Source organism: Oculina patagonica, chromosome 4 (genome assembly GCF_052425735.1).
Source record: "Oculina patagonica isolate OP01 chromosome 4, crgOcupat, whole genome shotgun sequence".
Lineage (NCBI taxonomy): Eukaryota > Metazoa > Cnidaria > Anthozoa > Scleractinia > Oculinidae > Oculina > Oculina patagonica.
Window position 1 is genome coordinate 8,992,913 of NC_135761.1, and position 23,927 is coordinate 9,016,839.

A 23,927-nucleotide genomic window follows, 5' to 3' on the forward strand; every position below is an offset into this window, starting at 1 on the left:
AATAAACAACGTTGGTTTCGACTGACGAAGATAAAGACGGATTATGATCGACAAACTTGAAACAACTTGCCAATTCTTCAAGATGCGTTGTCTTTGACGTAGCTCCTTTACAAAATAACTTCATTTGCCAAGGAACGTATTGGGCTTCAATCTATTTATATAAACTCACGAAAACGAAGGGCAAGTTATATTGGTTAGCATTATCTCTTCAAACAGTTTTTTCGAATTTTATTCACTGTGCACGAAAACACTTCCTGGAACCAAATCATCTTCGAGCTGTGTTATTTTGACTAATTATATATAAACATTAAAAGACGCTCCAAGTTGAACCTTTCCCATCCTATGCTCCTACGAACAATATGTTGTGAATACTAATTAAAGAAGTGATTCGTCACAGCATCAAACAAATATATAATGAAGAGAAAATATTGTAGTTTCCTTTGGCGAGGAAAATACTCCTAAATACTTTATCCCTGTGGTCGTCATAGGTTTGGTACATGTAATTGCATGTTACGTCAATTTATTTGAATCAAAAGCACAGAATGTTAGTTCTTGGTCCGTAAATATTGTGATAGCGCTTGTAGCCACTTGTTCTCGAAATGCAAAATGTGGCCAAATTACACCATCAATGAGTCCTCTTTCCATGTTCCGTACAGTGTTCTCTAGACTGAATGCGTGCAGACGAATAATTCCGCCTTTCTGTCCCGATTTTCGACACAGGAAGAATTTTGTTTAAGCTGTTGTGTGTCTGCACGCAGATTATCTGTCGCGTAAGCGTTTTCGTCCCGCTGCAGGCCCTATGGGTTTCATCGTCCGTAAATAAAAACCTTTTTGGGTAAACTGCAGGGATCCAACTGATTTTTTTTTTTTGCGTTTTCAGTTTTGAGACAGCATTTTAAAACTGTAATAACGACCACAACAAGGCGACTTTTCCGATCACGTATAACAAGGAATACCGAAACAAGGAAGTACCGCCTTTGTTTTTATTACGCATACAGTTTCACATACCTCAAGTATCATCTAATGGATCTAAAAATTACCGTGAGAACATCACGCAGAGAACACTTGAGAAAATGGTATTGATGTCCACTTAGTGAGTAATGTGAAGGTTAATTTCTTTTTTTTTTCTATAAATAGTCCATATCCAGAACAACTAAGTTTCGAAATTATAAGAAAATTTCCATCGATATTTCGAAAACGTGCAAAGTTTCTTACCATACGTTGCTTCATGAGTTTTGGAGATTTTCGAAAATGTCCGAAAATATCTCACTTTTGAATGTCTCTTTTTGTCTTTACCCTTGAAAGCTTCGCCAGCTGAAGTTGACATCCGACATGCCCTTAAATGTTGCTTTCGATGTCACGTTCACGATTTTCACATTTTATACCTAATATTGACAAATTCCTATTTTTGGTCAAAGGTTCTGATGTAAGCAAACACGGAAATATCTATATATTCCAAATAAACAAAGGCTTTTGGTTAAAAATCCCAACTGGCAGAAGGCAGACAAGATGACCGAGATTGACATCAGTACTGGCTAGATTTGAGGACAAGAACCCAGGCCACAGAATGTCCAGTCCATCTGTGAAAGAATTAAGCTACAACAAGGAACACAACAAGGCATTTATTTTTCGATCACGTAACAAGGAAAACTGAAATAAGGAAGAACCACCTCCGCGTATTGTTACGACAGTTTCACATACCTCGACCTATACAAGTATCATCGTATGGATCAAAAAAGTACTGATGAGCACATTACGTGAAGGCCACTTGAGAAAATGAGATTTATGTCCGTCAAATGAGTAGTCAGTCGTTGTTTATTTCAGGCTAATTTCGTTTCTTTCCACAAGTTGAACAGCTTCACAATCAGTAAAAATTTCCAGTGATCTTTCAAAAACTGTGAAAGATATTTGGGTGTTGCTCAAAGGGTTCTAGAGTTTTTCAAAAATCGTCCAAAAATGTCTCACTTTTTAGGGTGTTTCGTAGAATCTAAATGACTTTTTACACAAGAAAGCTACACCAGCAGCGACTGAAAATCTTGTTGGACGTCCACATCAGACCGAATTTATCTCAAATATTGTCTTTAGACAACATCGAATGTTGTAGAACACTATTTAGAAACATACCCCGTGAATTACCCCGTGTCATGTTAACGATGTTATATTCGATATTGCTTTATTAAGTTCTATTTTTAGTCATGCAACGTTATAAATACAAACAAATACTGAAATAGCTTTTTGCAAATGAACACAATGTTCATGGATAAAAATCCCAACTAGCATGAGGCAGACCAGTTAGCTATTTTACAAGTGTAGCCGAGCGGTCCGACCGTGATTACTACACCAGTAAGTGGTCGGAATGGAGACACGAATCCGGGACCTCAGGAATTTGAAATCAAGATCTTCAACCTCTCGGCCACGCTGCCTCCTCGAACCACGCTGCAATGCCTTGTGATAAATAGCCTTTTTACAAGTATTTATACCTTTTAGCATCTTCTTATCTTTTGTTTTATATCTGTTTATCCTTTTGCAGTCCTAACAGTGATCAATAAGTTATTTATTTCTCTCTTTAAAATATCAATAATGGTAAGTGTATGGACAATGTGAGTACAGTAACTCGCCACTCTCAAATTCTCCTTGCAAACAAGATAAGAATTCATATGGACACGGTATTGTACAATAGTCGAGTACATTTTCGGTATGGCACATGAAGGCAAAACTTAGTAGGGTACAGTGGAACCTCGATATAACGAAGGGCCAAGGGACTGACAAAATTTGTTCGCTATAACGAGGTTTCGCGATCGTTATATCGAGGTACTTTCTCATTCGATTTCGTCTTTTTAGGAAAAGTGACTTAAGAGCTATAAACCCTTAGATTAATGTTCCCAATATTTGGATTCAGCATCTAACAGTATCATTGGGCGTTTTTGCCAAAAGAACACAGCATGTTCTAACATGTTGGACTGTTCCAAACGATTTTGCAAATGTTGGAACATGTTGTAAGTTTGACATGCATCAAACTTCTGTCCAACATTTTGCAACATGTCCCAACAGGATGGTCAAACGATTCCAACATTTTTAGCTAAATATGTCGGATGAGGGCTTCGTAAACACCCTTTTCATTTTCAAAACATTTAACTGACTGCTATAAAAACTCAAGGTTACATGCTAGTGGCCTCAGAATGGACCATCTCCAGTCTCTAATTTCATCATGCCCTTTTCGTTTCTTTACTGTTTTTGTAATAGCGCTTTTGGATCTTTGAGGAAAAGCGCACTATAAATCTGTTATTATTGTTATTATTTTTGATATTCTCTAGGTCAATGGGTATTCTTTGTCAGATCCGTGTCAAACGTTTTCCAACGGCCGTTGCACAGTGGCCAGCCATGAAACGACGAGCAAGTAAAAAAAAAAAAAAAATTTAAGAAATAAAATATCAGAAAAGAGCCTGTAAGACTCTATAGTGAAACAGCAAAGCTCCATCACGCTAGTAGCAGTTTAAATGTTCTCCTATAGAATACATATAACAGGCTGTTCCTTTGCACGTTTTTAACAGAGTCTAGGCCCTCGTAGTTTAAGGGGTATGTGTGTCCTGCCAACCGCTATAGCTGCGGTCTCCACCCAGCAATTACTTTAAGAAGTTTCAAACGGTGGAAGCGATCCATTCCAAACGACTCCAAAGCTTCTTCATCCAAGCAGACGAGCATGCTGCCATCAACCTGGCGCTCGTTGAAAATCTTCTCAAATTGTTGCATGTTCAGGCTCTTTAAACACTCGAGTACTTCAGTGACTCTCAGAGTAGTTAAGTCTTGTGGAATAATAAAACTGGTCTTCGAAACATCTTTCACAGTTGACTGGAATTCTTCTGATGTTGTTGGCTCTTGCCCTGTTTTAGGTCTTGATGTTGTGTCGTGGCCGATGCCTGGAGTGACTTGAAGTTTCTGTTCATTAGTCGGAGACAAGTGGCTTTCATCTTGTGATGTTTTCGAGAAAGAACGTGGCTTAACCCTTGGGGATGGAACAGGTTGGCGGCCTTTGAAGCTTGCAACTTTGTCTCCTAATACGTTTGTCGCTTTGTGAGGAATCTCGGGACGTATAACTTCCCCGGTGTGTTTGATACGTGAAGGACGTGGTGGGGGGTCCTTTTTGACCGTTTTACTTGCAGATGTGTCAGCCACAAGTGTACCTTGCTGTTGGGTCTTGGAATTCGCGTCCTTGTCACTTCTTTGAGGAGGTTCTGGCAGACTTTCCGTTTTGTTTGTGCTGGTTGGCAGTACCCGCATACCATTAACGCTATGTCTTCCGTTTGCCTCCGGTTTAGTGCCCACTGGACGATCCCCGCTGGACAATTGAGATCCCCCTGAACAACTTCCTTGTTTAAAAGGAACTGATGGAAGTGCATCACCGCTTGAACGAGTCACCTTCGGTACAAGCAAGATGTTTTGGTTTAAGGCAACAGTTGTCTCTGACTCCGTCTCCTCAGAGCCATAAAACAGGTTTTTCTTTGCCGACGAAGTTGTCGTTTGCGGCAACGGATTCCTATTCAGTGATTGGCTAGCACAGCTCTGGACGATAAAATTGTCTGCGCCGCCGGGAGCACTTTCAGTTTCGGCCACTTTTTCCTTCCTTCCGAACGTTTTCATCTTCGTGCATGACATTAAGGTCGGGGACATTTTCGAAATCTTCAACGAAACCACTTCACCTTGATGTTGACAGCTCTCAGAATCTTCCGAGGTTTGATCCATTACGTGCATCAGTTTGTTTAAATTCTGTTTCGATACTTGATGAGTGCTCGAGTCGCTTCTTCTTCTCTCCATTAACAAAGGATTGTGTTTCGCTTCTGGCCGTGCGCTAAAATTCAAGTCGTCGTAAACGTGTTCCTTGCTGTCCATGACGTTTGCTTGTAGTTGTAATTCGCTGTTAGTCCTTTGTAATAAAACAGTTCCTTTACCAGGAAGTGTCACACTTTTGCTTCTTAACACTCTTTTGGGAGGCACCGGTGAATAAGTATTATGGCGGGCTCCTAACCCGTCGTGACCCAACTGTGCGATTGTCATGCACTTGCCACTGATTTCGCTGTCTCCTTTAAATGTAACTCCTCTTTTTGGCTGAGACGAGCTTGGCAGTGGTTTGAAGCCAGACATGTCTTCATACTGATTTTCGTCGTCGAGAAATTCTTTGATATCGTTACCAGCTTCGTTCTTCGTCGATATAAACTTCAAGGAAACATCCGGTGACTTAGGTATAGCTTTCATTGTTAAAGGCACGACGCTGATCGGTAGCGTCTTGGGAAATGAGAACTTTGAGGTCACGCCTTGGACTTCCGTTGTAGCCGTCACGAATGAGTCTGCCAGAATCCCCTTCAATTTGACAACACCTTCAGGCAAAACTGGGTAAGAATCTCTTTTTGAAGGTCCGCGTATTTCCTCTTTTTCCGCAGTATCCTCGTTTGTAATTGTATCAATAAATCTCACATAGACGGGGAGCTTATTCTTCTTTACAAATTTGGCAAGTGGTAACTCTTCACCGTCCCAGAGCGCTTGAAATTTCGCTTGACAACTCGCTGGAACTTTCAACAGAGGTTTCCCCTTGTCGCTAACTTTTTTGAAAGCCACAAAGTTTTCACGAGACTTTTTCTTTTTAATCTTGAGTTTGTCGCCATTCTTTATGACAGTTTCGTAGTTGGGATCGGTCTCAATAACGCGCACGAATTTTATAGCCGAGCTATCATGGCCCAGGTCTTGAAGCCTGAGCTTCTGTTGAAATCTCTCTTCTGCTACCCGTTCCACAGTACAAGGGTAGCCAAGCGGAATACGACTTTCTTCGCCTTCTGCGTCTTCAAACAACACAGTTTCGACGCTTTCGATCGTCAACAAGTTGTAGACAGTATCCGCTCCAATAGTTGTGCACTGTAACTCGTCGTAATATCCATCCTGCACCTTCACTAGTTGAGGGAGAGTAAACTTATCTAGAAAATCTCTCAGTGAGTATGAGCCAGTGTTACTTGCTGAAACGGAATTAATCATTCGAAAGTCGCACATCGGTGGAATTAGGTACCTGCTAATGTCTTAGTAATATTACGCTTCTTCTTCTTCAGTGACCGGAGCCTAAGCTTTGCATGCTAACGCTGCCTCGTGAAGGGAAGACGAACTCCATGGAGCTATTAAGTCTTCTTACTGTTAAATTGCCTCAACTCGACTTCCGTTCGAAATGAAACTGGTTTCTTGTCAAGATCGACGAGTCGTTTTTGAAACAAATGCTGTTGTCTTCCTTAAAAGTTTCGAAACTGAAATATGATAACCAGTTATTTTCGAAACGCTTTTTCCATATTGAAAAGTTTGCAATTGTCAGTTTTTTCCTTACCATTTTTAGCCATTTTGGCTCTAACCTATGACAGGTGGTCATAGATTGATAGGGCTTCTGTTTAGAAACGGTGTTTGTTAAGATGAAAGAATTGCCCTGCTAAAAAGGAAGTTATCTATTGAATAGTTTCCATCCATAGATAGATTTTCTCTACATCTAACGTTTCAGGGAATCCTTCCTAAATTTTCAAAACGCGATTCCTATTTAATTATGCATGTAGGAAATAAATTATGCAAGGTTACTTTCTACGTCGTCATTTTAGCTGAAATATTTTTTTAAAGAAACAGTCAGCCTTTTTATAGGCTTACGAAATGGCGCAAATGAAATGATACGGTTACAGTTGTAAAAGAAGTACAGTAGAACCCCGATAACTCGAACTCTGAAGGGAAACGAAAAACAGTTCGAGTTAGCGGGGTTTAGAGTTATCGGGGTCATTTGAATAATTAATTTGCCAAGTTAATAATTGAAAGTTAACTGATTTTTCAGCACTTCAGTATACAGTACAGTGCAAATTAAACTAATCTCATCAGAAACTCTAACATGATCATAAATTCTTATGATAAGAGTGGCAAATGGCTGTCAAATACGTGATCGGTTCGTTGCTCTATAAATCAATGGGCCACCGTGGTGAGTTGCAAGAACCGGAATTCGAGTTATCGGGGTAAATTTGACCCAAATTTTGATCAAGGGAAACGAAATTTAGTTCGAGTTAGCGGGGTTTTCGAGTTATCCGAGTTCGAGTTAACCGGGTAAAAATGACTGAAAAGTGTTGTGAAATCCAAGGGAAATGGAAGTTAGTTCGAGTTAGCGGGGTTGTTCGAGTTATCCGAGTTCGAGTTACCGGGGTTCTACTGTATTCTTATTTATAATCACGACCATAAAACAAACAAAGCGGGTGTGCAGCTCGTACTATATGTCCGAGTATTTAATGCCGTCCTCATCAAGTACATTGCTCAAACACACATAACTGAAACACTACTCGGACTACAAGCCTATGTGCCGCCTGGTACAAAAACCCAAAAACCTATTGGGGAAAATTGCAAAGTACTCCCCGACCAAACGCAGGCGCGTGAACCTTTGGGGGTTATTAAAGGTAAAGTACAAAGATAACAAAAGTGTATAAAACAAAAGTTGTAAAGTTCGAGAGCTGAGATACATACATTGCTCGATTATCAATCCCTATATACGTTACAACAATAGAGTCAATTAACGCCATAACGGCTCACATGCGTATAAATAAAAATTTTCATACCACTCACAGTTTAGTTCCGCCGAATGTAAATACATAAGTCTCGTAGCTGTAAGTATGTTTTTCTAAACCAATAAAAAAGGCCTTGTCCCCTTTACGTTTTCATGTGATACTCACAAAGCCGGAAGAATCTCAAGTTCATATAGTTGAGCATGGTATCATTTAGCCTTGGCCTTCGAAACCAACGTGGACGACAGTGCGGAAAGCAGTACAGCGAGTTCAAGTAAAAAGAAAAGCGGCGGAAGATACTGCGTTACAGGAGCGCAGAAAAAACACTAGTTGTAAGAACAACTCTTACACAGATAGAATCGACATGCACCAATTTTCATCTAATCCGGTAGTACGAAATAAGTGGGTGGAATTTGTCCAAAGACACCGTGTCGATTTTAACGCGTCTCCTGGCCGTGTTTGCTATGTACTTAAATCTTGTTTCATTATAGGTGAATGTCAAAACAGCAAAATTCTAACTTGACCGAAGAAAAAAAATAAAAAATATATTTTTTTATCTGTGGACCTCGATGTGATTTCTTTTGTTTTATTCTCCTTCGAAGCCACGTAAGAATTATTATATATCGAAATAGGCCTCCTCCCCCCCCCCCCCCCCCCCCCCCCACCCCAAATATAATGTCCCATAAAACTCAGACGCAAAAGTCCTTCCGAGTGTAAGCCCATATTGTTGGGTTGTTTTTGTATTTTACGTTGTTAGAGAATGCGCAGAGACCTTTAATGTTTGTCAAACGACTGAAGGACTTGTGAGAGTTTTTCCATGTGGTATTCTTGTATGCTCCAAACAACTTTTAGCTGTTCAGACACAGTGTCCGTCCGCATAGAAACCCAGCGATTTTTAAAACGCAAATTTCCGTCCTAAAATAAGCTCTAAAAGCTTTCAAACTTCTTCGGGCTGGAGAGGTTACCCCAAACCCCCTCCCCTTCGCTTCTCCTCCCCTCCCCTACAACCTCGCGCATACGCCGCACTAACGCACCCACGAAAATCCTGGCAACAGGGAATGAAGGGGCGCCCCCCACAGAAGGGGGCGGGAAATACGCTAGAAAGGAGTCAGCCACACGTTAAAGTGAATAACGACAGGTAATGACTTTGCTTTCACTTTTGTGAAAAACAACAGCCTTAAAAAACCACGTGACCGATTCAGCAGCGTTTCAGCGCTGAAACGCGCTGTGGTCACGTCACCTGCCCATCAGATAATGTACAATGTACTTAAGTAATAAAGGAAAATCAATCAAGCTTAAAAGGGTCATAGAGGTTGCGATCAAAGCGGCATTCTCAGACAGACGCATACATTGCCATCTTCACAGATGACTGACGTGAATGAGCCGAGTCCTAGTTTTTATTGTCTGACTTGACGAGTTTGCAGTATGGAAGGTTTTAAGACTGAAACTATCGGCTGGAGTGATCAATCTTGTACCCTGAAGACTTTTGTAGCCCGTTACAATCTTCCGCAACTGGTAAAAGTCGAAGACGGATTCTATAGCGAGGACGATGGTGAGACACTTTCAGCAGATGACATTCTTATGCTACACTCCATAAAACGAACTCAAAACCTGCTCGTAGAAGACGCCGAGCACAAGGAGTATCTTCTACCACTTAATAGTCCCTGTAAAGTTGAAATACTTCCTAAACTATGCCAGGACAGGTATGACAGCGTGGAAGATGTTGACTTTTCCGATCACGTATAACAAGGAATACCGAAACAAGGAAGTACCGCCTTTGTTTTTATTACGCATACAGTTTCACATACCTCAAGTATCATCTAATGGATCTAAAAATTACCGTGAGAACATCACGCAGAGAACACTTGAGAAAATGGTATTGATGTCCACTTAGTGAGTAATGTGAAGGTTAATTTCTTTTTTTTTCTATAAATAGTCCATATCCAGAACAACTAAGTTTCGAAATTATAAGAAAATTTCCATCGATATTTCGAAAACGTGCAAAGTTTCTTACCATACGTTGCTTCATGAGTTTTGGAGATTTTCGAAAATGTCCGAAAATATCTCACTTTTGAATGTCTCTTTTTGTCTTTACCCTTGAAAGCTTCGCCAGCTGAAGTTGACATCCGACATGCCCTTAAATGTTGCTTTCGATGTCACGTTCACGATTTTCACATTTTATACCTAATATTGACAAATTCCTATTTTTGGTCAAAGGTTCTGATGTAAGCAAACACGGAAATATCTATATATTCCAAATAAACAAAGGCTTTTGGTTAAAAATCCCAACTGGCAGAAGGCAGACAAGATGACCGAGATTGACATCAGTACTGGCTAGATTTGAGGACAAGAACCCAGGCCACAGAATGTCCAGTCCATCTGTGAAAGAATTAAGCTACAACAAGGAACACAACAAGGCATTTATTTTTCGATCACGTAACAAGGAAAACTGAAATAAGGAAGAACCACCTCCGCGTATTGTTACGACAGTTTCACATACCTCGACCTATACAAGTATCATCGTATGGATCAAAAAAGTACTGATGAGCACATTACGTGAAGGCCACTTGAGAAAATGAGATTTATGTCCGTCAAATGAGTAGTCAGTCGTTGTTTATTTCAGGCTAATTTCGTTTCTTTCCACAAGTTGAACAGCTTCACAATCAGTAAAAATTTCCAGTGATCTTTCAAAAACTGTGAAAGATATTTGGGTGTTGCTCAAAGGGTTCTAGAGTTTTTCAAAAATCGTCCAAAAATGTCTCACTTTTTAGGGTGTTTCGTAGAATCTAAATGACTTTTTACACAAGAAAGCTACACCAGCAGCGACTGAAAATCTTGTTGGACGTCCACATCAGACCGAATTTATCTCAAATATTGTCTTTAGACAACATCGAATGTTGTAGAACACTATTTAGAAACATACCCCGTGAATTACCCCGTGTCATGTTAACGATGTTATATTCGATATTGCTTTATTAAGTTCTATTTTTAGTCATGCAACGTTATAAATACAAACAAATACTGAAATAGCTTTTTGCAAATGAACACAATGTTCATGGATAAAAATCCCAACTAGCATGAGGCAGACCAGTTAGCTATTTTACAAGTGTAGCCGAGCGGTCCGACCGTGATTACTACACCAGTAAGTGGTCGGAATGGAGACACGAATCCGGGACCTCAGGAATTTGAAATCAAGATCTTCAACCTCTCGGCCACGCTGCCTCCTCGAACCACGCTGCAATGCCTTGTGATAAATAGCCTTTTTACAAGTATTTATACCTTTTAGCATCTTCTTATCTTTTGTTTTATATCTGTTTATCCTTTTGCAGTCCTAACAGTGATCAATAAGTTATTTATTTCTCTCTTTAAAATATCAATAATGGTAAGTGTATGGACAATGTGAGTACAGTAACTCGCCACTCTCAAATTCTCCTTGCAAACAAGATAAGAATTCATATGGACACGGTATTGTACAATAGTCGAGTACATTTTCGGTATGGCACATGAAGGCAAAACTTAGTAGGGTACAGTGGAACCTCGATATAACGAAGGGCCAAGGGACTGACAAAATTTGTTCGCTATAACGAGGTTTCGCGATCGTTATATCGAGGTACTTTCTCATTCGATTTCGTCTTTTAGGAAAAGTGACTTAAGAGCTATAAACCCTTAGATTAATGTTCCCAATATTTGGATTCAGCATCTAACAGTATCATTGGGCGTTTTTGCCAAAAGAACACAGCATGTTCTAACATGTTGGACTGTTCCAAACGATTTTGCAAATGTTGGAACATGTTGTAAGTTTGACATGCATCAAACTTCTGTCCAACATTTTGCAACATGTCCCAACAGGATGGTCAAACGATTCCAACATTTTTAGCTAAATATGTCGGATGAGGGCTTCGTAAACACCCTTTTCATTTTCAAAACATTTAACTGACTGCTATAAAAACTCAAGGTTACATGCTAGTGGCCTCAGAATGGACCATCTCCAGTCTCTAATTTCATCATGCCCTTTTCGTTTCTTTACTGTTTTTGTAATAGCGCTTTTGGATCTTTGAGGAAAAGCGCACTATAAATCTGTTATTATTGTTATTATTTTTGATATTCTCTAGGTCAATGGGTATTCTTTGTCAGATCCGTGTCAAACGTTTTCCAACGGCCGTTGCACAGTGGCCAGCCATGAAACGACGAGCAAGTAAAAAAAAAAAAAAAATTTAAGAAATAAAATATCAGAAAAGAGCCTGTAAGACTCTATAGTGAAACAGCAAAGCTCCATCACGCTAGTAGCAGTTTAAATGTTCTCCTATAGAATACATATAACAGGCTGTTCCTTTGCACGTTTTTAACAGAGTCTAGGCCCTCGTAGTTTAAGGGGTATGTGTGTCCTGCCAACCGCTATAGCTGCGGTCTCCACCCAGCAATTACTTTAAGAAGTTTCAAACGGTGGAAGCGATCCATTCCAAACGACTCCAAAGCTTCTTCATCCAAGCAGACGAGCATGCTGCCATCAACCTGGCGCTCGTTGAAAATCTTCTCAAATTGTTGCATGTTCAGGCTCTTTAAACACTCGAGTACTTCAGTGACTCTCAGAGTAGTTAAGTCTTGTGGAATAATAAAACTGGTCTTCGAAACATCTTTCACAGTTGACTGGAATTCTTCTGATGTTGTTGGCTCTTGCCCTGTTTTAGGTCTTGATGTTGTGTCGTGGCCGATGCCTGGAGTGACTTGAAGTTTCTGTTCATTAGTCGGAGACAAGTGGCTTTCATCTTGTGATGTTTTCGAGAAAGAACGTGGCTTAACCCTTGGGGATGGAACAGGTTGGCGGCCTTTGAAGCTTGCAACTTTGTCTCCTAATACGTTTGTCGCTTTGTGAGGAATCTCGGGACGTATAACTTCCCCGGTGTGTTTGATACGTGAAGGACGTGGTGGGGGGTCCTTTTTGACCGTTTTACTTGCAGATGTGTCAGCCACAAGTGTACCTTGCTGTTGGGTCTTGGAATTCGCGTCCTTGTCACTTCTTTGAGGAGGTTCTGGCAGACTTTCCGTTTTGTTTGTGCTGGTTGGCAGTACCCGCATACCATTAACGCTATGTCTTCCGTTTGCCTCCGGTTTAGTGCCCACTGGACGATCCCCGCTGGACAATTGAGATCCCCCTGAACAACTTCCTTGTTTAAAAGGAACTGATGGAAGTGCATCACCGCTTGAACGAGTCACCTTCGGTACAAGCAAGATGTTTTGGTTTAAGGCAACAGTTGTCTCTGACTCCGTCTCCTCAGAGCCATAAAACAGGTTTTTCTTTGCCGACGAAGTTGTCGTTTGCGGCAACGGATTCCTATTCAGTGATTGGCTAGCACAGCTCTGGACGATAAAATTGTCTGCGCCGCCGGGAGCACTTTCAGTTTCGGCCACTTTTTCCTTCCTTCCGAACGTTTTCATCTTCGTGCATGACATTAAGGTCGGGGACATTTTCGAAATCTTCAACGAAACCACTTCACCTTGATGTTGACAGCTCTCAGAATCTTCCGAGGTTTGATCCATTACGTGCATCAGTTTGTTTAAATTCTGTTTCGATACTTGATGAGTGCTCGAGTCGCTTCTTCTTCTCTCCATTAACAAAGGATTGTGTTTCGCTTCTGGCCGTGCGCTAAAATTCAAGTCGTCGTAAACGTGTTCCTTGCTGTCCATGACGTTTGCTTGTAGTTGTAATTCGCTGTTAGTCCTTTGTAATAAAACAGTTCCTTTACCAGGAAGTGTCACACTTTTGCTTCTTAACACTCTTTTGGGAGGCACCGGTGAATAAGTATTATGGCGGGCTCCTAACCCGTCGTGACCCAACTGTGCGATTGTCATGCACTTGCCACTGATTTCGCTGTCTCCTTTAAATGTAACTCCTCTTTTTGGCTGAGACGAGCTTGGCAGTGGTTTGAAGCCAGACATGTCTTCATACTGATTTTCGTCGTCGAGAAATTCTTTGATATCGTTACCAGCTTCGTTCTTCGTCGATATAAACTTCAAGGAAACATCCGGTGACTTAGGTATAGCTTTCATTGTTAAAGGCACGACGCTGATCGGTAGCGTCTTGGGAAATGAGAACTTTGAGGTCACGCCTTGGACTTCCGTTGTAGCCGTCACGAATGAGTCTGCCAGAATCCCCTTCAATTTGACAACACCTTCAGGCAAAACTGGGTAAGAATCTCTTTTTGAAGGTCCGCGTATTTCCTCTTTTTCCGCAGTATCCTCGTTTGTAATTGTATCAATAAATCTCACATAGACGGGGAGCTTATTCTTCTTTACAAATTTGGCAAGTGGTAACTCTTCACCGTCCCAGAGCGCTTGAAATTTCGCTTGACAACTCGCTGGAACTTTCAACAGAGGTTTCCCCTTGTCGCTAACTTTTTTGAAAGCCACAAAGTTTTCACGAGACTTTTTCTTTTTAATCTTGAGTTTGTCGCCATTCTTTATGACAGTTTCGTAGTTGGGATCGGTCTCAATAACGCGCACGAATTTTATAGCCGAGCTATCATGGCCCAGGTCTTGAAGCCTGAGCTTCTGTTGAAATCTCTCTTCTGCTACCCGTTCCACAGTACAAGGGTAGCCAAGCGGAATACGACTTTCTTCGCCTTCTGCGTCTTCAAACAACACAGTTTCGACGCTTTCGATCGTCAACAAGTTGTAGACAGTATCCGCTCCAATAGTTGTGCACTGTAACTCGTCGTAATATCCATCCTGCACCTTCACTAGTTGAGGGAGAGTAAACTTATCTAGAAAATCTCTCAGTGAGTATGAGCCAGTGTTACTTGCTGAAACGGAATTAATCATTCGAAAGTCGCACATCGGTGGAATTAGGTACCTGCTAATGTCTTAGTAATATTACGCTTCTTCTTCTTCAGTGACCGGAGCCTAAGCTTTGCATGCTAACGCTGCCTCGTGAAGGGAAGACGAACTCCATGGAGCTATTAAGTCTTCTTACTGTTAAATTGCCTCAACTCGACTTCCGTTCGAAATGAAACTGGTTTCTTGTCAAGATCGACGAGTCGTTTTTGAAACAAATGCTGTTGTCTTCCTTAAAAGTTTCGAAACTGAAATATGATAACCAGTTATTTTCGAAACGCTTTTTCCATATTGAAAAGTTTGCAATTGTCAGTTTTTTCCTTACCATTTTTAGCCATTTTGGCTCTAACCTATGACAGGTGGTCATAGATTGATAGGGCTTCTGTTTAGAAACGGTGTTTGTTAAGATGAAAGAATTGCCCTGCTAAAAAGGAAGTTATCTATTGAATAGTTTCCATCCATAGATAGATTTTCTCTACATCTAACGTTTCAGGGAATCCTTCCTAAATTTTCAAAACGCGATTCCTATTTAATTATGCATGTAGGAAATAAATTATGCAAGGTTACTTTCTACGTCGTCATTTTAGCTGAAATATTTTTTTAAAGAAACAGTCAGCCTTTTTATAGGCTTACGAAATGGCGCAAATGAAATGATACGGTTACAGTTGTAAAAGAAGTACAGTAGAACCCCGATAACTCGAACTCTGAAGGGAAACGAAAAACAGTTCGAGTTAGCGGGGTTTAGAGTTATCGGGGTCATTTGAATAATTAATTTGCCAAGTTAATAATTGAAAGTTAACTGATTTTTCAGCACTTCAGTATACAGTACAGTGCAAATTAAACTAATCTCATCAGAAACTCTAACATGATCATAAATTCTTATGATAAGAGTGGCAAATGGCTGTCAAATACGTGATCGGTTCGTTGCTCTATAAATCAATGGGCCACCGTGGTGAGTTGCAAGAACCGGAATTCGAGTTATCGGGGTAAATTTGACCCAAATTTTGATCAAGGGAAACGAAATTTAGTTCGAGTTAGCGGGGTTTTCGAGTTATCCGAGTTCGAGTTAACCGGGTAAAAATGACTGAAAAGTGTTGTGAAATCCAAGGGAAATGGAAGTTAGTTCGAGTTAGCGGGGTTGTTCGAGTTATCCGAGTTCGAGTTACCGGGGTTCTACTGTATTCTTATTTATAATCACGACCATAAAACAAACAAAGCGGGTGTGCAGCTCGTACTATATGTCCGAGTATTTAATGCCGTCCTCATCAAGTACATTGCTCAAACACACATAACTGAAACACTACTCGGACTACAAGCCTATGTGCCGCCTGGTACAAAAACCCAAAAACCTATTGGGGAAAATTGCAAAGTACTCCCCGACCAAACGCAGGCGCGTGAACCTTTGGGGGTTATTAAAGGTAAAGTACAAAGATAACAAAAGTGTATAAAACAAAAGTTGTAAAGTTCGAGAGCTGAGATACATACATTGCTCGATTATCAATCCCTATATACGTTACAACAATAGAGTCAATTAACGCCATAACGGCTCACATGCGTTCATACCACTCACAGTTTAGTTCCGCCGAATGTAAATACATAAGTCTCGTAGCTGTAAGTATGTTTTTCTAAACCAATAAAAAAGGCCTTGTCCCCTTTACGTTTTCATGTGATACTCACAAAGCCGGAAGAATCTCAAGTTCATATAGTTGAGCATGGTATCATTTAGCCTTGGCCTTCGAAACCAACGTGGACGACAGTGCGGAAAGCAGTACAGCGAGTTCAAGTAAAAAGAAAAGCGGCGGAAGATACTGCGTTACAGGAGCGCAGAAAAAACACTAGTTGTAAGAACAACTCTTACACAGATAGAATCGACATGCACCAATTTTCATCTAATCCGGTAGTACGAAATAAGTGGGTGGAATTTGTCCAAAGACACCGTGTCGATTTTAACGCGTCTCCTGGCCGTGTTTGCTATGTACTTAAATCTTGTTTCATTATAGGTGAATGTCAAAACAGCAAAATTCTAACTTGACCGAAGAAAAAAAATAAAAAATATATTTTTTTATCTGTGGACCTCGATGTGATTTCTTTTGTTTTATTCTCCTTCGAAGCCACGTAAGAATTATTATATATCGAAATAGGCCTCCTCCCCCCCCCCCCCCCCCCCCCCCACCCCAAATATAATGTCCCATAAAACTCAGACGCAAAAGTCCTTCCGAGTGTAAGCCCATATTGTTGGGTTGTTTTGTATTTTACGTTGTTAGAGAATGCGCAGAGACCTTTAATGTTTGTCAAACGACTGAAGGACTTGTGAGAGTTTTTCCATGTGGTATTCTTGTATGCTCCAAACAACTTTTAGCTGTTCAGACACAGTGTCCGTCCGCATAGAAACCCAGCGATTTTTAAAACGCAAATTTCCGTCCTAAAATAAGCTCTAAAAGCTTTCAAACTTCTTCGGGCTGGAGAGGTTACCCCAAACCCCCTCCCCTTCGCTTCCCCTCCCCTCCCCTACAACCTCGCGCATACGCCGCACTAACGCACCCACGAAAATCCTGGCAACAGGCACAGAAGGGGGCGGGAAATACGCTAGAAAGGAGTCAGCCACACGTTAAAGTGAATAACGACAGGTAATGACTTTGCTTTCACTTTTGTGAAAAACAACAGCCTTAAAAAACCACGTGACCGATTCAGCAGCGTTTCAGCGCTGAAACGCGCTGTGGTCACGTCACCTGCCCATCAGATAATGTACAATGTACTTAAGTAATAAAGGAAAATCAATCAAGCTTAAAAGGGTCATAGAGGTTGCGATCAAAGCGGCATTCTCAGACAGACGCATACATTGCCATCTTCACAGATGACTGACGTGAATGAGCCGAGTCCTAGTTTTTATTGTCTGACTTGACGAGTTTGCAGTATGGAAGGTTTTAAGACTGAAACTATCGGCTGGAGTGATCAATCTTGTACCCTGAAGACTTTTGTAGCCCGTTACAATCTTCCGCAACTGGTAAAAGTCGAAGACGGATTCTATAGCGAGGACGATGGTGAGACACTTTCAGCAGATGACATTCTTATGCTACACTCCATAAAACGAACTCAAAACCTGCTCGTAGAAGACGCCGAGCACAAGGAGTATCTTCTACCACTTAATAGTCCCTGTAAAGTTGAAATACTTCCTAAACTATGCCAGGACAGGTATGACAGCGTGGAAGATGTTGTGGATTCCTGGACTCATTCGGCTGATTTCAAGTTCATTCGTGTCGCTAAAGTTTATTCTTGTTCACCTTCGTTGCGCATTAGAGCAGGAGACATCTTGGAACCGAGAAGGACCGTCACAGAAAACCATGTTAAGTTTCTGCAATGTGTGTTTTATGGCCGGACTGAGTACCTTGTGAATCTTCCTTTCAATGTCAAAGCTGCTTTTGAACCCTTAGCCAGTAGAGAACCAGTCCAGTTCGAAGACATCCTGCACTCGTTTGAGCTTCCTGTTCGAGTGAAATTCACTTCATCCTGCGACACCACGACACAAGATGCAAACAGCAACAACATTGACTTCCAGTCACTCGGCCCAGTTTTTTTACAAGAACTTCAACAGGGCACTCCGACAGCAATTATTGCAACACTTCGTGACGTCGATATGACACCGGTCGCAGATTTAACGATCCCAATAGATATGGATGTAAATGTGTGTCCTGCACGTGAAGCTGTGATAGGCAATGAAGACTATGACAGAATCTGCGAAGAAATCCACCACGGAACTGAGCACACAAAGGTAAACCTCTATGAAAATGGTTGTAAATCTTTTGAAGAACCCACTGTAGACCCTGTGGTGGATGTTGACCATGAGTACGAAGAAGTAGAGCCTCTGCCACCGAAACCCAAGCCTCAGCCTAAGCCAAATCGCAGACCTGTTCCAACGTATGAAAACCTGATGAATGACGATGTGTTAGAGGCACCGAAAGAAGGCCCATCCAATTTTGAGGGGGCATCACCTCATGATTGTAAGGAAGACAGCAAATACAATGTAGAAGATGACGAGGAAGATACATACCTTAGTTCAGATAGTGACTCTGACGAAGATTATATCTTTGTTGAACCGATACATAATGAGCAAATCTACCCATCCAATATTGACGCTGATGACGAGACACCACCACCTCGCCCTCGTCGAGTTGAATCACTTAGCCGCTATAAAGATAACCAGTGAAAACGCACCCAAACGTCAGCAAGAAAAGCGCAACCGAGGTAAAACTTAAAGAAGAAAATCTCTAACAAGCCTTATTCGAAATATTTTCAAAAAGACCTCTTTAAACTACCCTCGGACCCTTTTGCCTATCGTTGATCCATAGCCTGCGTGCAGGCTCCCAATCTGAAGAAGAAGGGTTTTCACCTAATCCTCGACCAGAGAGCGTGTTCACAGGCAATTAATCCAGGACTTCTCAAGCCGCAGTTGCTCCAACACGCCGGTCTCGTCGGTCTCGACCATTGTCTGAAGTATGGCATGGCCAGCGTACAGTCTGCAGATACTGTTTCTCGGGTCTGATATCATCCTAGCATTAACAGTGAAGACTGTATATACCTTTCTTCCGCCTATTTTCTTGTCAGGAGTAAAAGGTTATCAGGGCTTAGAAGGCTTAAGAATGCTGACACGTTTGAAAGAGACCTTGTTGATGTACGGTGTCTCTATCGATCAGCAAACAATTTCTTATGTTATACTTCAGTCGATGATTATTGTGTTAATTTGGCATATACAGATGTAATTTAATTTCGCTTTCTCTTTGCCCTAGCAAAATGATCAAAGTATTTTTTTTTCTTCTAAGTGTTGAATGAAAGTGTTCGAACTAGGGCCGCGGCTAAGCGATTAGCCAAGTTTATTCAACATGATGCTAGATAAAAGTGTTTGATCGTTTAGCCAAAACTTTCTGCATTTTGTTTATTCCTTTCAATGTATCTCCTTGTGAGCGTCTTTTAAAAGAGTGATTTCTGACGAAAACTGTATGTATGCCTTTGATTTCTTTACCACGTAGGCAAAATAGTTTAAAAATACCATTCACATATTAGATTAGCGTATAGGTTCCAATTCTGGATTCTCTTAAACGTTTTGTTGATATATCTGCATTTTAGTTTGTGAACAGCTTCCAAATATGATTTATTAGCGACCCAGATATACCTTTGTGTTTCTAGTAAACAAAATACATTTATGTCGTAAGTGAAATCTGTTTATTAGTTTAAAACCTTCTAATGAAGTACAGTTTAAGTGTTACCCTACTTCCTCAATTTCTATAGAATTTCATTTACAATGTTTATTTTGGCTACCACTTTTCTAGTTCACTGAATATTTTGCTAGCTATTTTAGTGTAGTTTTAATTCTTTCTTTATATTGTTCAGCTATGCAGCATGTCTATTTATTTCCTGTATTGCAACTGAGATCTCCTAGCTGATAAGTTCAAGTCGATAAATCGTATAAACATATTTGAATGCATATTGCCATTGGTAATGGAATATCTGTAGAGAGTAGAAATGTTATAGTACAAGTTAATAACACATCAGAAAACTTACTAAGCTGTGTTTAAGCAATTGGAAATGAATCATCCTCACTTAGTTTAAGTGTTGCTACTTGTAATTAAGTAAAAACAAGGTGAATATAGATTTAATAATCTCTAAATTGCGGATAGAAAGTTAACTTAGTGAAATGATACTCAAAGCTAGATACGATTACACAAGCCTATTTGAAAAAAACTGATGTTTCAACTGCATAATTAGCTTACTTTACATTATTATGCAATGGACAAACTATACTGAACATACATTCTCCTTGTTTAGTATATACAGTAACTTTGGTCATATTTATAGGTCGCACATTATTACATGAAATAATCAAAAAAAGCTTTACCAGCTTCTCAGGAATCCTTCAAAGTAAATTAAACCTCGACAGACATTTTCTCAAGTCAGTCCAAAAGTCAAAAGGTTCCGCAACAGCGGTCCACCATGCTGCGCAATAACGTCTTTGTCAACTGACCAATCGGTACCATATTTATATCTAAGCCTTTCAATATTGACCGCGTACGTCAATCAAAATATTGCTTCCGGGGGTCTCACGCTTTTTTTTTTGTCTCATCAAAATTTTGTGTCTGTCTGATCTTTTACTTGAGGAATAAACCATTCGATCTTGTTGTTAAACCACAATAAGAAAGAGTTTTGTTGAATCAAATCATGTCTGATCAAACATATATTGTACACCTCTATTGTCATTCCGCTTCTCCTACACCCCCTCCCCCAACCCATCAACCCTCGCCCTTCCCCTCTCCCCCCGTCTTTATTATGACCATTCGGCCATATGACAATTCTTGCCTAATTCAGTAATTTCTTTCGAACTAAGTGAGCTGAAACGAAAAACATTTAGCTAGCACTGTGTGGAACTTCAATGATTATTGAATAAGTGGATGAGTTGTTGAGATAATAACAATCCGAAACAATCCTAGTAATTCGGCTTTATGATCTTTATAGCTACTCGCAGTACGTTATAAAAAAATAGCTAACTCGGCATTGTGCAGGCTTGGATGTTGTTTTTTCGGTCTATACGATAACAACCAACTTCTACGAATGCCAACTGCATAATTAACATCGGTGTGGTAAGAACTTTGATTTTTCTACACAAAATAATGTCAGTGAAACAAATAAAGTTTTAGCTTATTTTTTTGGAGTCCAACCTTTCTGAATAAACATCATGAGCTTCTTTTTGTGCAATGGATTTGAAATTCCAAGGTACTGCATCATTTCCGTATCCAGCTCTAGTAAAAAGTTGCCATCAATCGACTCCTCCACAAATCTATCCACATACGCGCTTAAGCCAAGCTTCATTAGCCATCCGGAGACTTCGGACACCGAGATGTCCTTCAAAAGTTCTTTGCCTTTGTCCCGCACCACTCCAGCATTGCGTTCTGCCTTATCAGGTCGCTCGCTTACTGCTGACATTTCCGCTTTACTAAGTGATTCGGCGTTTTGCGAAGTCAACTTAGTTGGGTTGTCTGGGTTGTCTTTACTTTCGCATGTCTTGAAACTGCTGGAATTTTGCAATGGTGAAGCAGGGTTCTGGGCTCTTAGCAGCTGTTTCTCTTCTGATTTCTGTTTGATCACATTTGGCGTTAGTTTGCCGTGTGGAAGAGGAGCGCTTTTCACGCTTTCCTTCACCGAAACGGCAGGACTGACAGAATTACTTGGAGAGTTTGCCTTTGGAGGTGAAGCAAATTGAATATTCTCGATACTGTCGTAGTACTCCTCTGTTTCATCAGGTCCGGTGTTGTTGTTTATTACTGTTGGCGGTGCAGTGCAGTGGTGGGAGCTTGGTGGCTGTTCCCGTTCTATTGATTTTTGTCTAGAGCCATTTGGTTTCGGTTTGACAAGTGGAGAAGAAACCGGTTTCGCGCTTTCCTTTGGAACAACAGGCTTGATAGGTTTATTTGTAGGTGTTGGCTTAGAAGGTGAAACAGATTGGGTACCACTGATACATCCTGTGTGGTCTCCTGCCAAATCAGGTCTGTTGTGGTGAGATGTTACTTCTGAGTTTGGGGGTTCATTGTGTTGTTCGATGTTTTGTGGCGTGGTGTTTGTTGTGTTGGCAATTGCCAATGGCGGAATTGATTGATGAGGTTTCTCTTTGTGTACATTGGGCTTTTTGGCAACTGGAGGAGGAGGACCCGGTTTCTCAGTTCCTTTTTGAACTTCAGAACTTGCAGTGTTTTTTGGAGGTTTTCGCTTGGGAGATGGAGCATATCGAGTTTCGCTGTCTGTTGTTTTTAATTTTGTATTTTGCTTTAAGTTTGATTCATTTAATTTCAATGGTGCTCTAGGTGGAACAGGAGGAATAAGCTCTTCGTAGATGTCGTCAGCTTGTGGTTCCTCGATGTCTCGTTTGATATCTGCAATATCAAAGTTCCAAGATGCTTCTCCGTTTCCGCTTAAGATTGTCGACTCAATTTTCACTTTCTCTTCGATTAGTAGACAAATTTCGGTGAACAGCTTTTGGTCAAGGTTTAAACTCTCCTTTTGGACTCTTAATTCCAAGTCAATCGGAAGTTTCACAACTCTTAAATCCTTTCCAACCAAGGTAGAAACTATTAAAACTTTTTCCTGTACTATTTCTTTTAAAGTAACAAGTCCTTCTAACATCGTCCTCTTGTTTATGTTTGTTTCACCGAGTGGTTGTGTTCCAACTCGAACTCGCACTCGTGTAGGAAGGAGGTGTTGATCAATGACATCTCGCATAGTAGTCGGATTAACGTCTTCAAGAGTTTCAAAAGGTCCAACCTGGTCACCAGAGAGGGTTATTGAACGAGTTGTTCCTTGTACACTGCACTTGAGATCCATGTAGCCAGCAGCATTTGGCGATGTCTCTACAAGACGAAGTATGTCCCCGACTTTGACCCCACTTCGAGATATGTTCCCAAGCGAGCGAACATATTTCGGAAAGTCAGCAATAAGCTCTTCAACAGTTTTGTACTCGTCGCCGCATCTGTTCGGAATACTCTCAAATATTTTCTCCGGGTAGTTTAAAGGGATACAAAAGCGATTTCCTTTCTTGTCAAGAGCTAGAACCTGAGGTACATCCTTCATGGCGTGCAAGTGGACAATTTCGCCTTGAGACCACGATTGTTCCTCGTATTCATGATCGTATCCTTCGACAATTTGTACAGTTGCAGGGAGATCACAGTCTGTCAAGAACTCACAAAGCAAAGAGGAATCGAGCAGGCTCATGTCTGGATTATAAGGCATTATTACTCATTTCAAAAGCGCTTCCGTCTGTAAGCAACTCTGAATTTGTTATTCGTGTATCCAGTATTTATTTCAGATTATAATCATCGCGTGACACTCATAACAAAATGCTTCAGGGGGTGTCCCGATACCTTTTCTCGGCAATAAACTTATCACTTGGCCAGATGTTTTGACGGGTAAATCACATTAATTTAACAACTAGATTGTTTCGTCCTCAAAGCAAACTATATTTTAGTATTCACCTTGCGTTATCTCGAGTATATTTGTCACGTGATCAAAATTCATACAGATCTTGATATTAGCTGGCAAACTCACACTTATTTATCACCTACAAGTAAATCTTGTACATGAAAACGTGCATTCCATCGAAACAAAGAAACACCTAAAACATCTTTCTATCCTCTCAGCAATTTCATTACGAGACAGATGGGAAAAAAGGATCAATATTTAGCACATTATTATTGGCAACGTTTTTTCAATTTCGTTAACTGATTAAACTGAGTAATGTTGAGTACGGCATAATTCTGTATTGCCACTCTTTTTAGGCATAACAGTGCTACTTCATAACTAAAACCATGACCGAGCACATGCAGTGAAACAACGTAGCTCTCTCTCTCCCGACTTGCAACTAGAACAGTACTGTTTTGACTACTGATCACCAGTGCGTGATAAAAATTGTTTACCAATTTTAAAATGCGCATACATTGCCATCTTCACAGATGACTGACGTGAATGAGCCGAGTCCTAGTTTTTATTGTCTGACTTGACGAG

The 23,927-nt window shown here is 40.6% G+C and overlaps 3 protein-coding genes across 3 annotated transcripts; all 3 read right to left on the reverse strand.

Annotated features, from left to right (window-relative positions):
* Positions 1 to 3,467: 3,467 nt before the first annotated feature.
* On the reverse strand, positions 3,468 to 6,236 carry LOC144649382 (uncharacterized). Its single transcript, XM_078508870.1, has one exon. It carries the CDS (start codon positions 6,034 to 6,036, stop codon positions 3,598 to 3,600), a length of 2,439 nt encoding a protein of 812 aa, XP_078364996.1. The 5' UTR covers positions 6,037 to 6,236; the 3' UTR covers positions 3,468 to 3,597.
* A 5,585-nt stretch (positions 6,237 to 11,821) lies between these two features.
* LOC144649381 (uncharacterized) lies at positions 11,822 to 14,590 on the reverse strand. The gene has a single exon (XM_078508869.1). It carries the CDS (start codon positions 14,388 to 14,390, stop codon positions 11,952 to 11,954), a length of 2,439 nt encoding a protein of 812 aa, XP_078364995.1. The 5' UTR covers positions 14,391 to 14,590; the 3' UTR covers positions 11,822 to 11,951.
* Positions 14,591 to 19,581: 4,991 nt separating this feature from the next.
* Positions 19,582 to 23,711, reverse strand: LOC144649386 (uncharacterized). Its single transcript, XM_078508872.1, has one exon. The coding sequence runs from the start codon at positions 23,154 to 23,156 to the stop codon at positions 21,075 to 21,077; it is 2,082 nt and encodes a 693-aa protein (XP_078364998.1). The 5' UTR covers positions 23,157 to 23,711; the 3' UTR covers positions 19,582 to 21,074.
* Between the last annotated feature and the right edge of the window lie 216 nt (positions 23,712 to 23,927).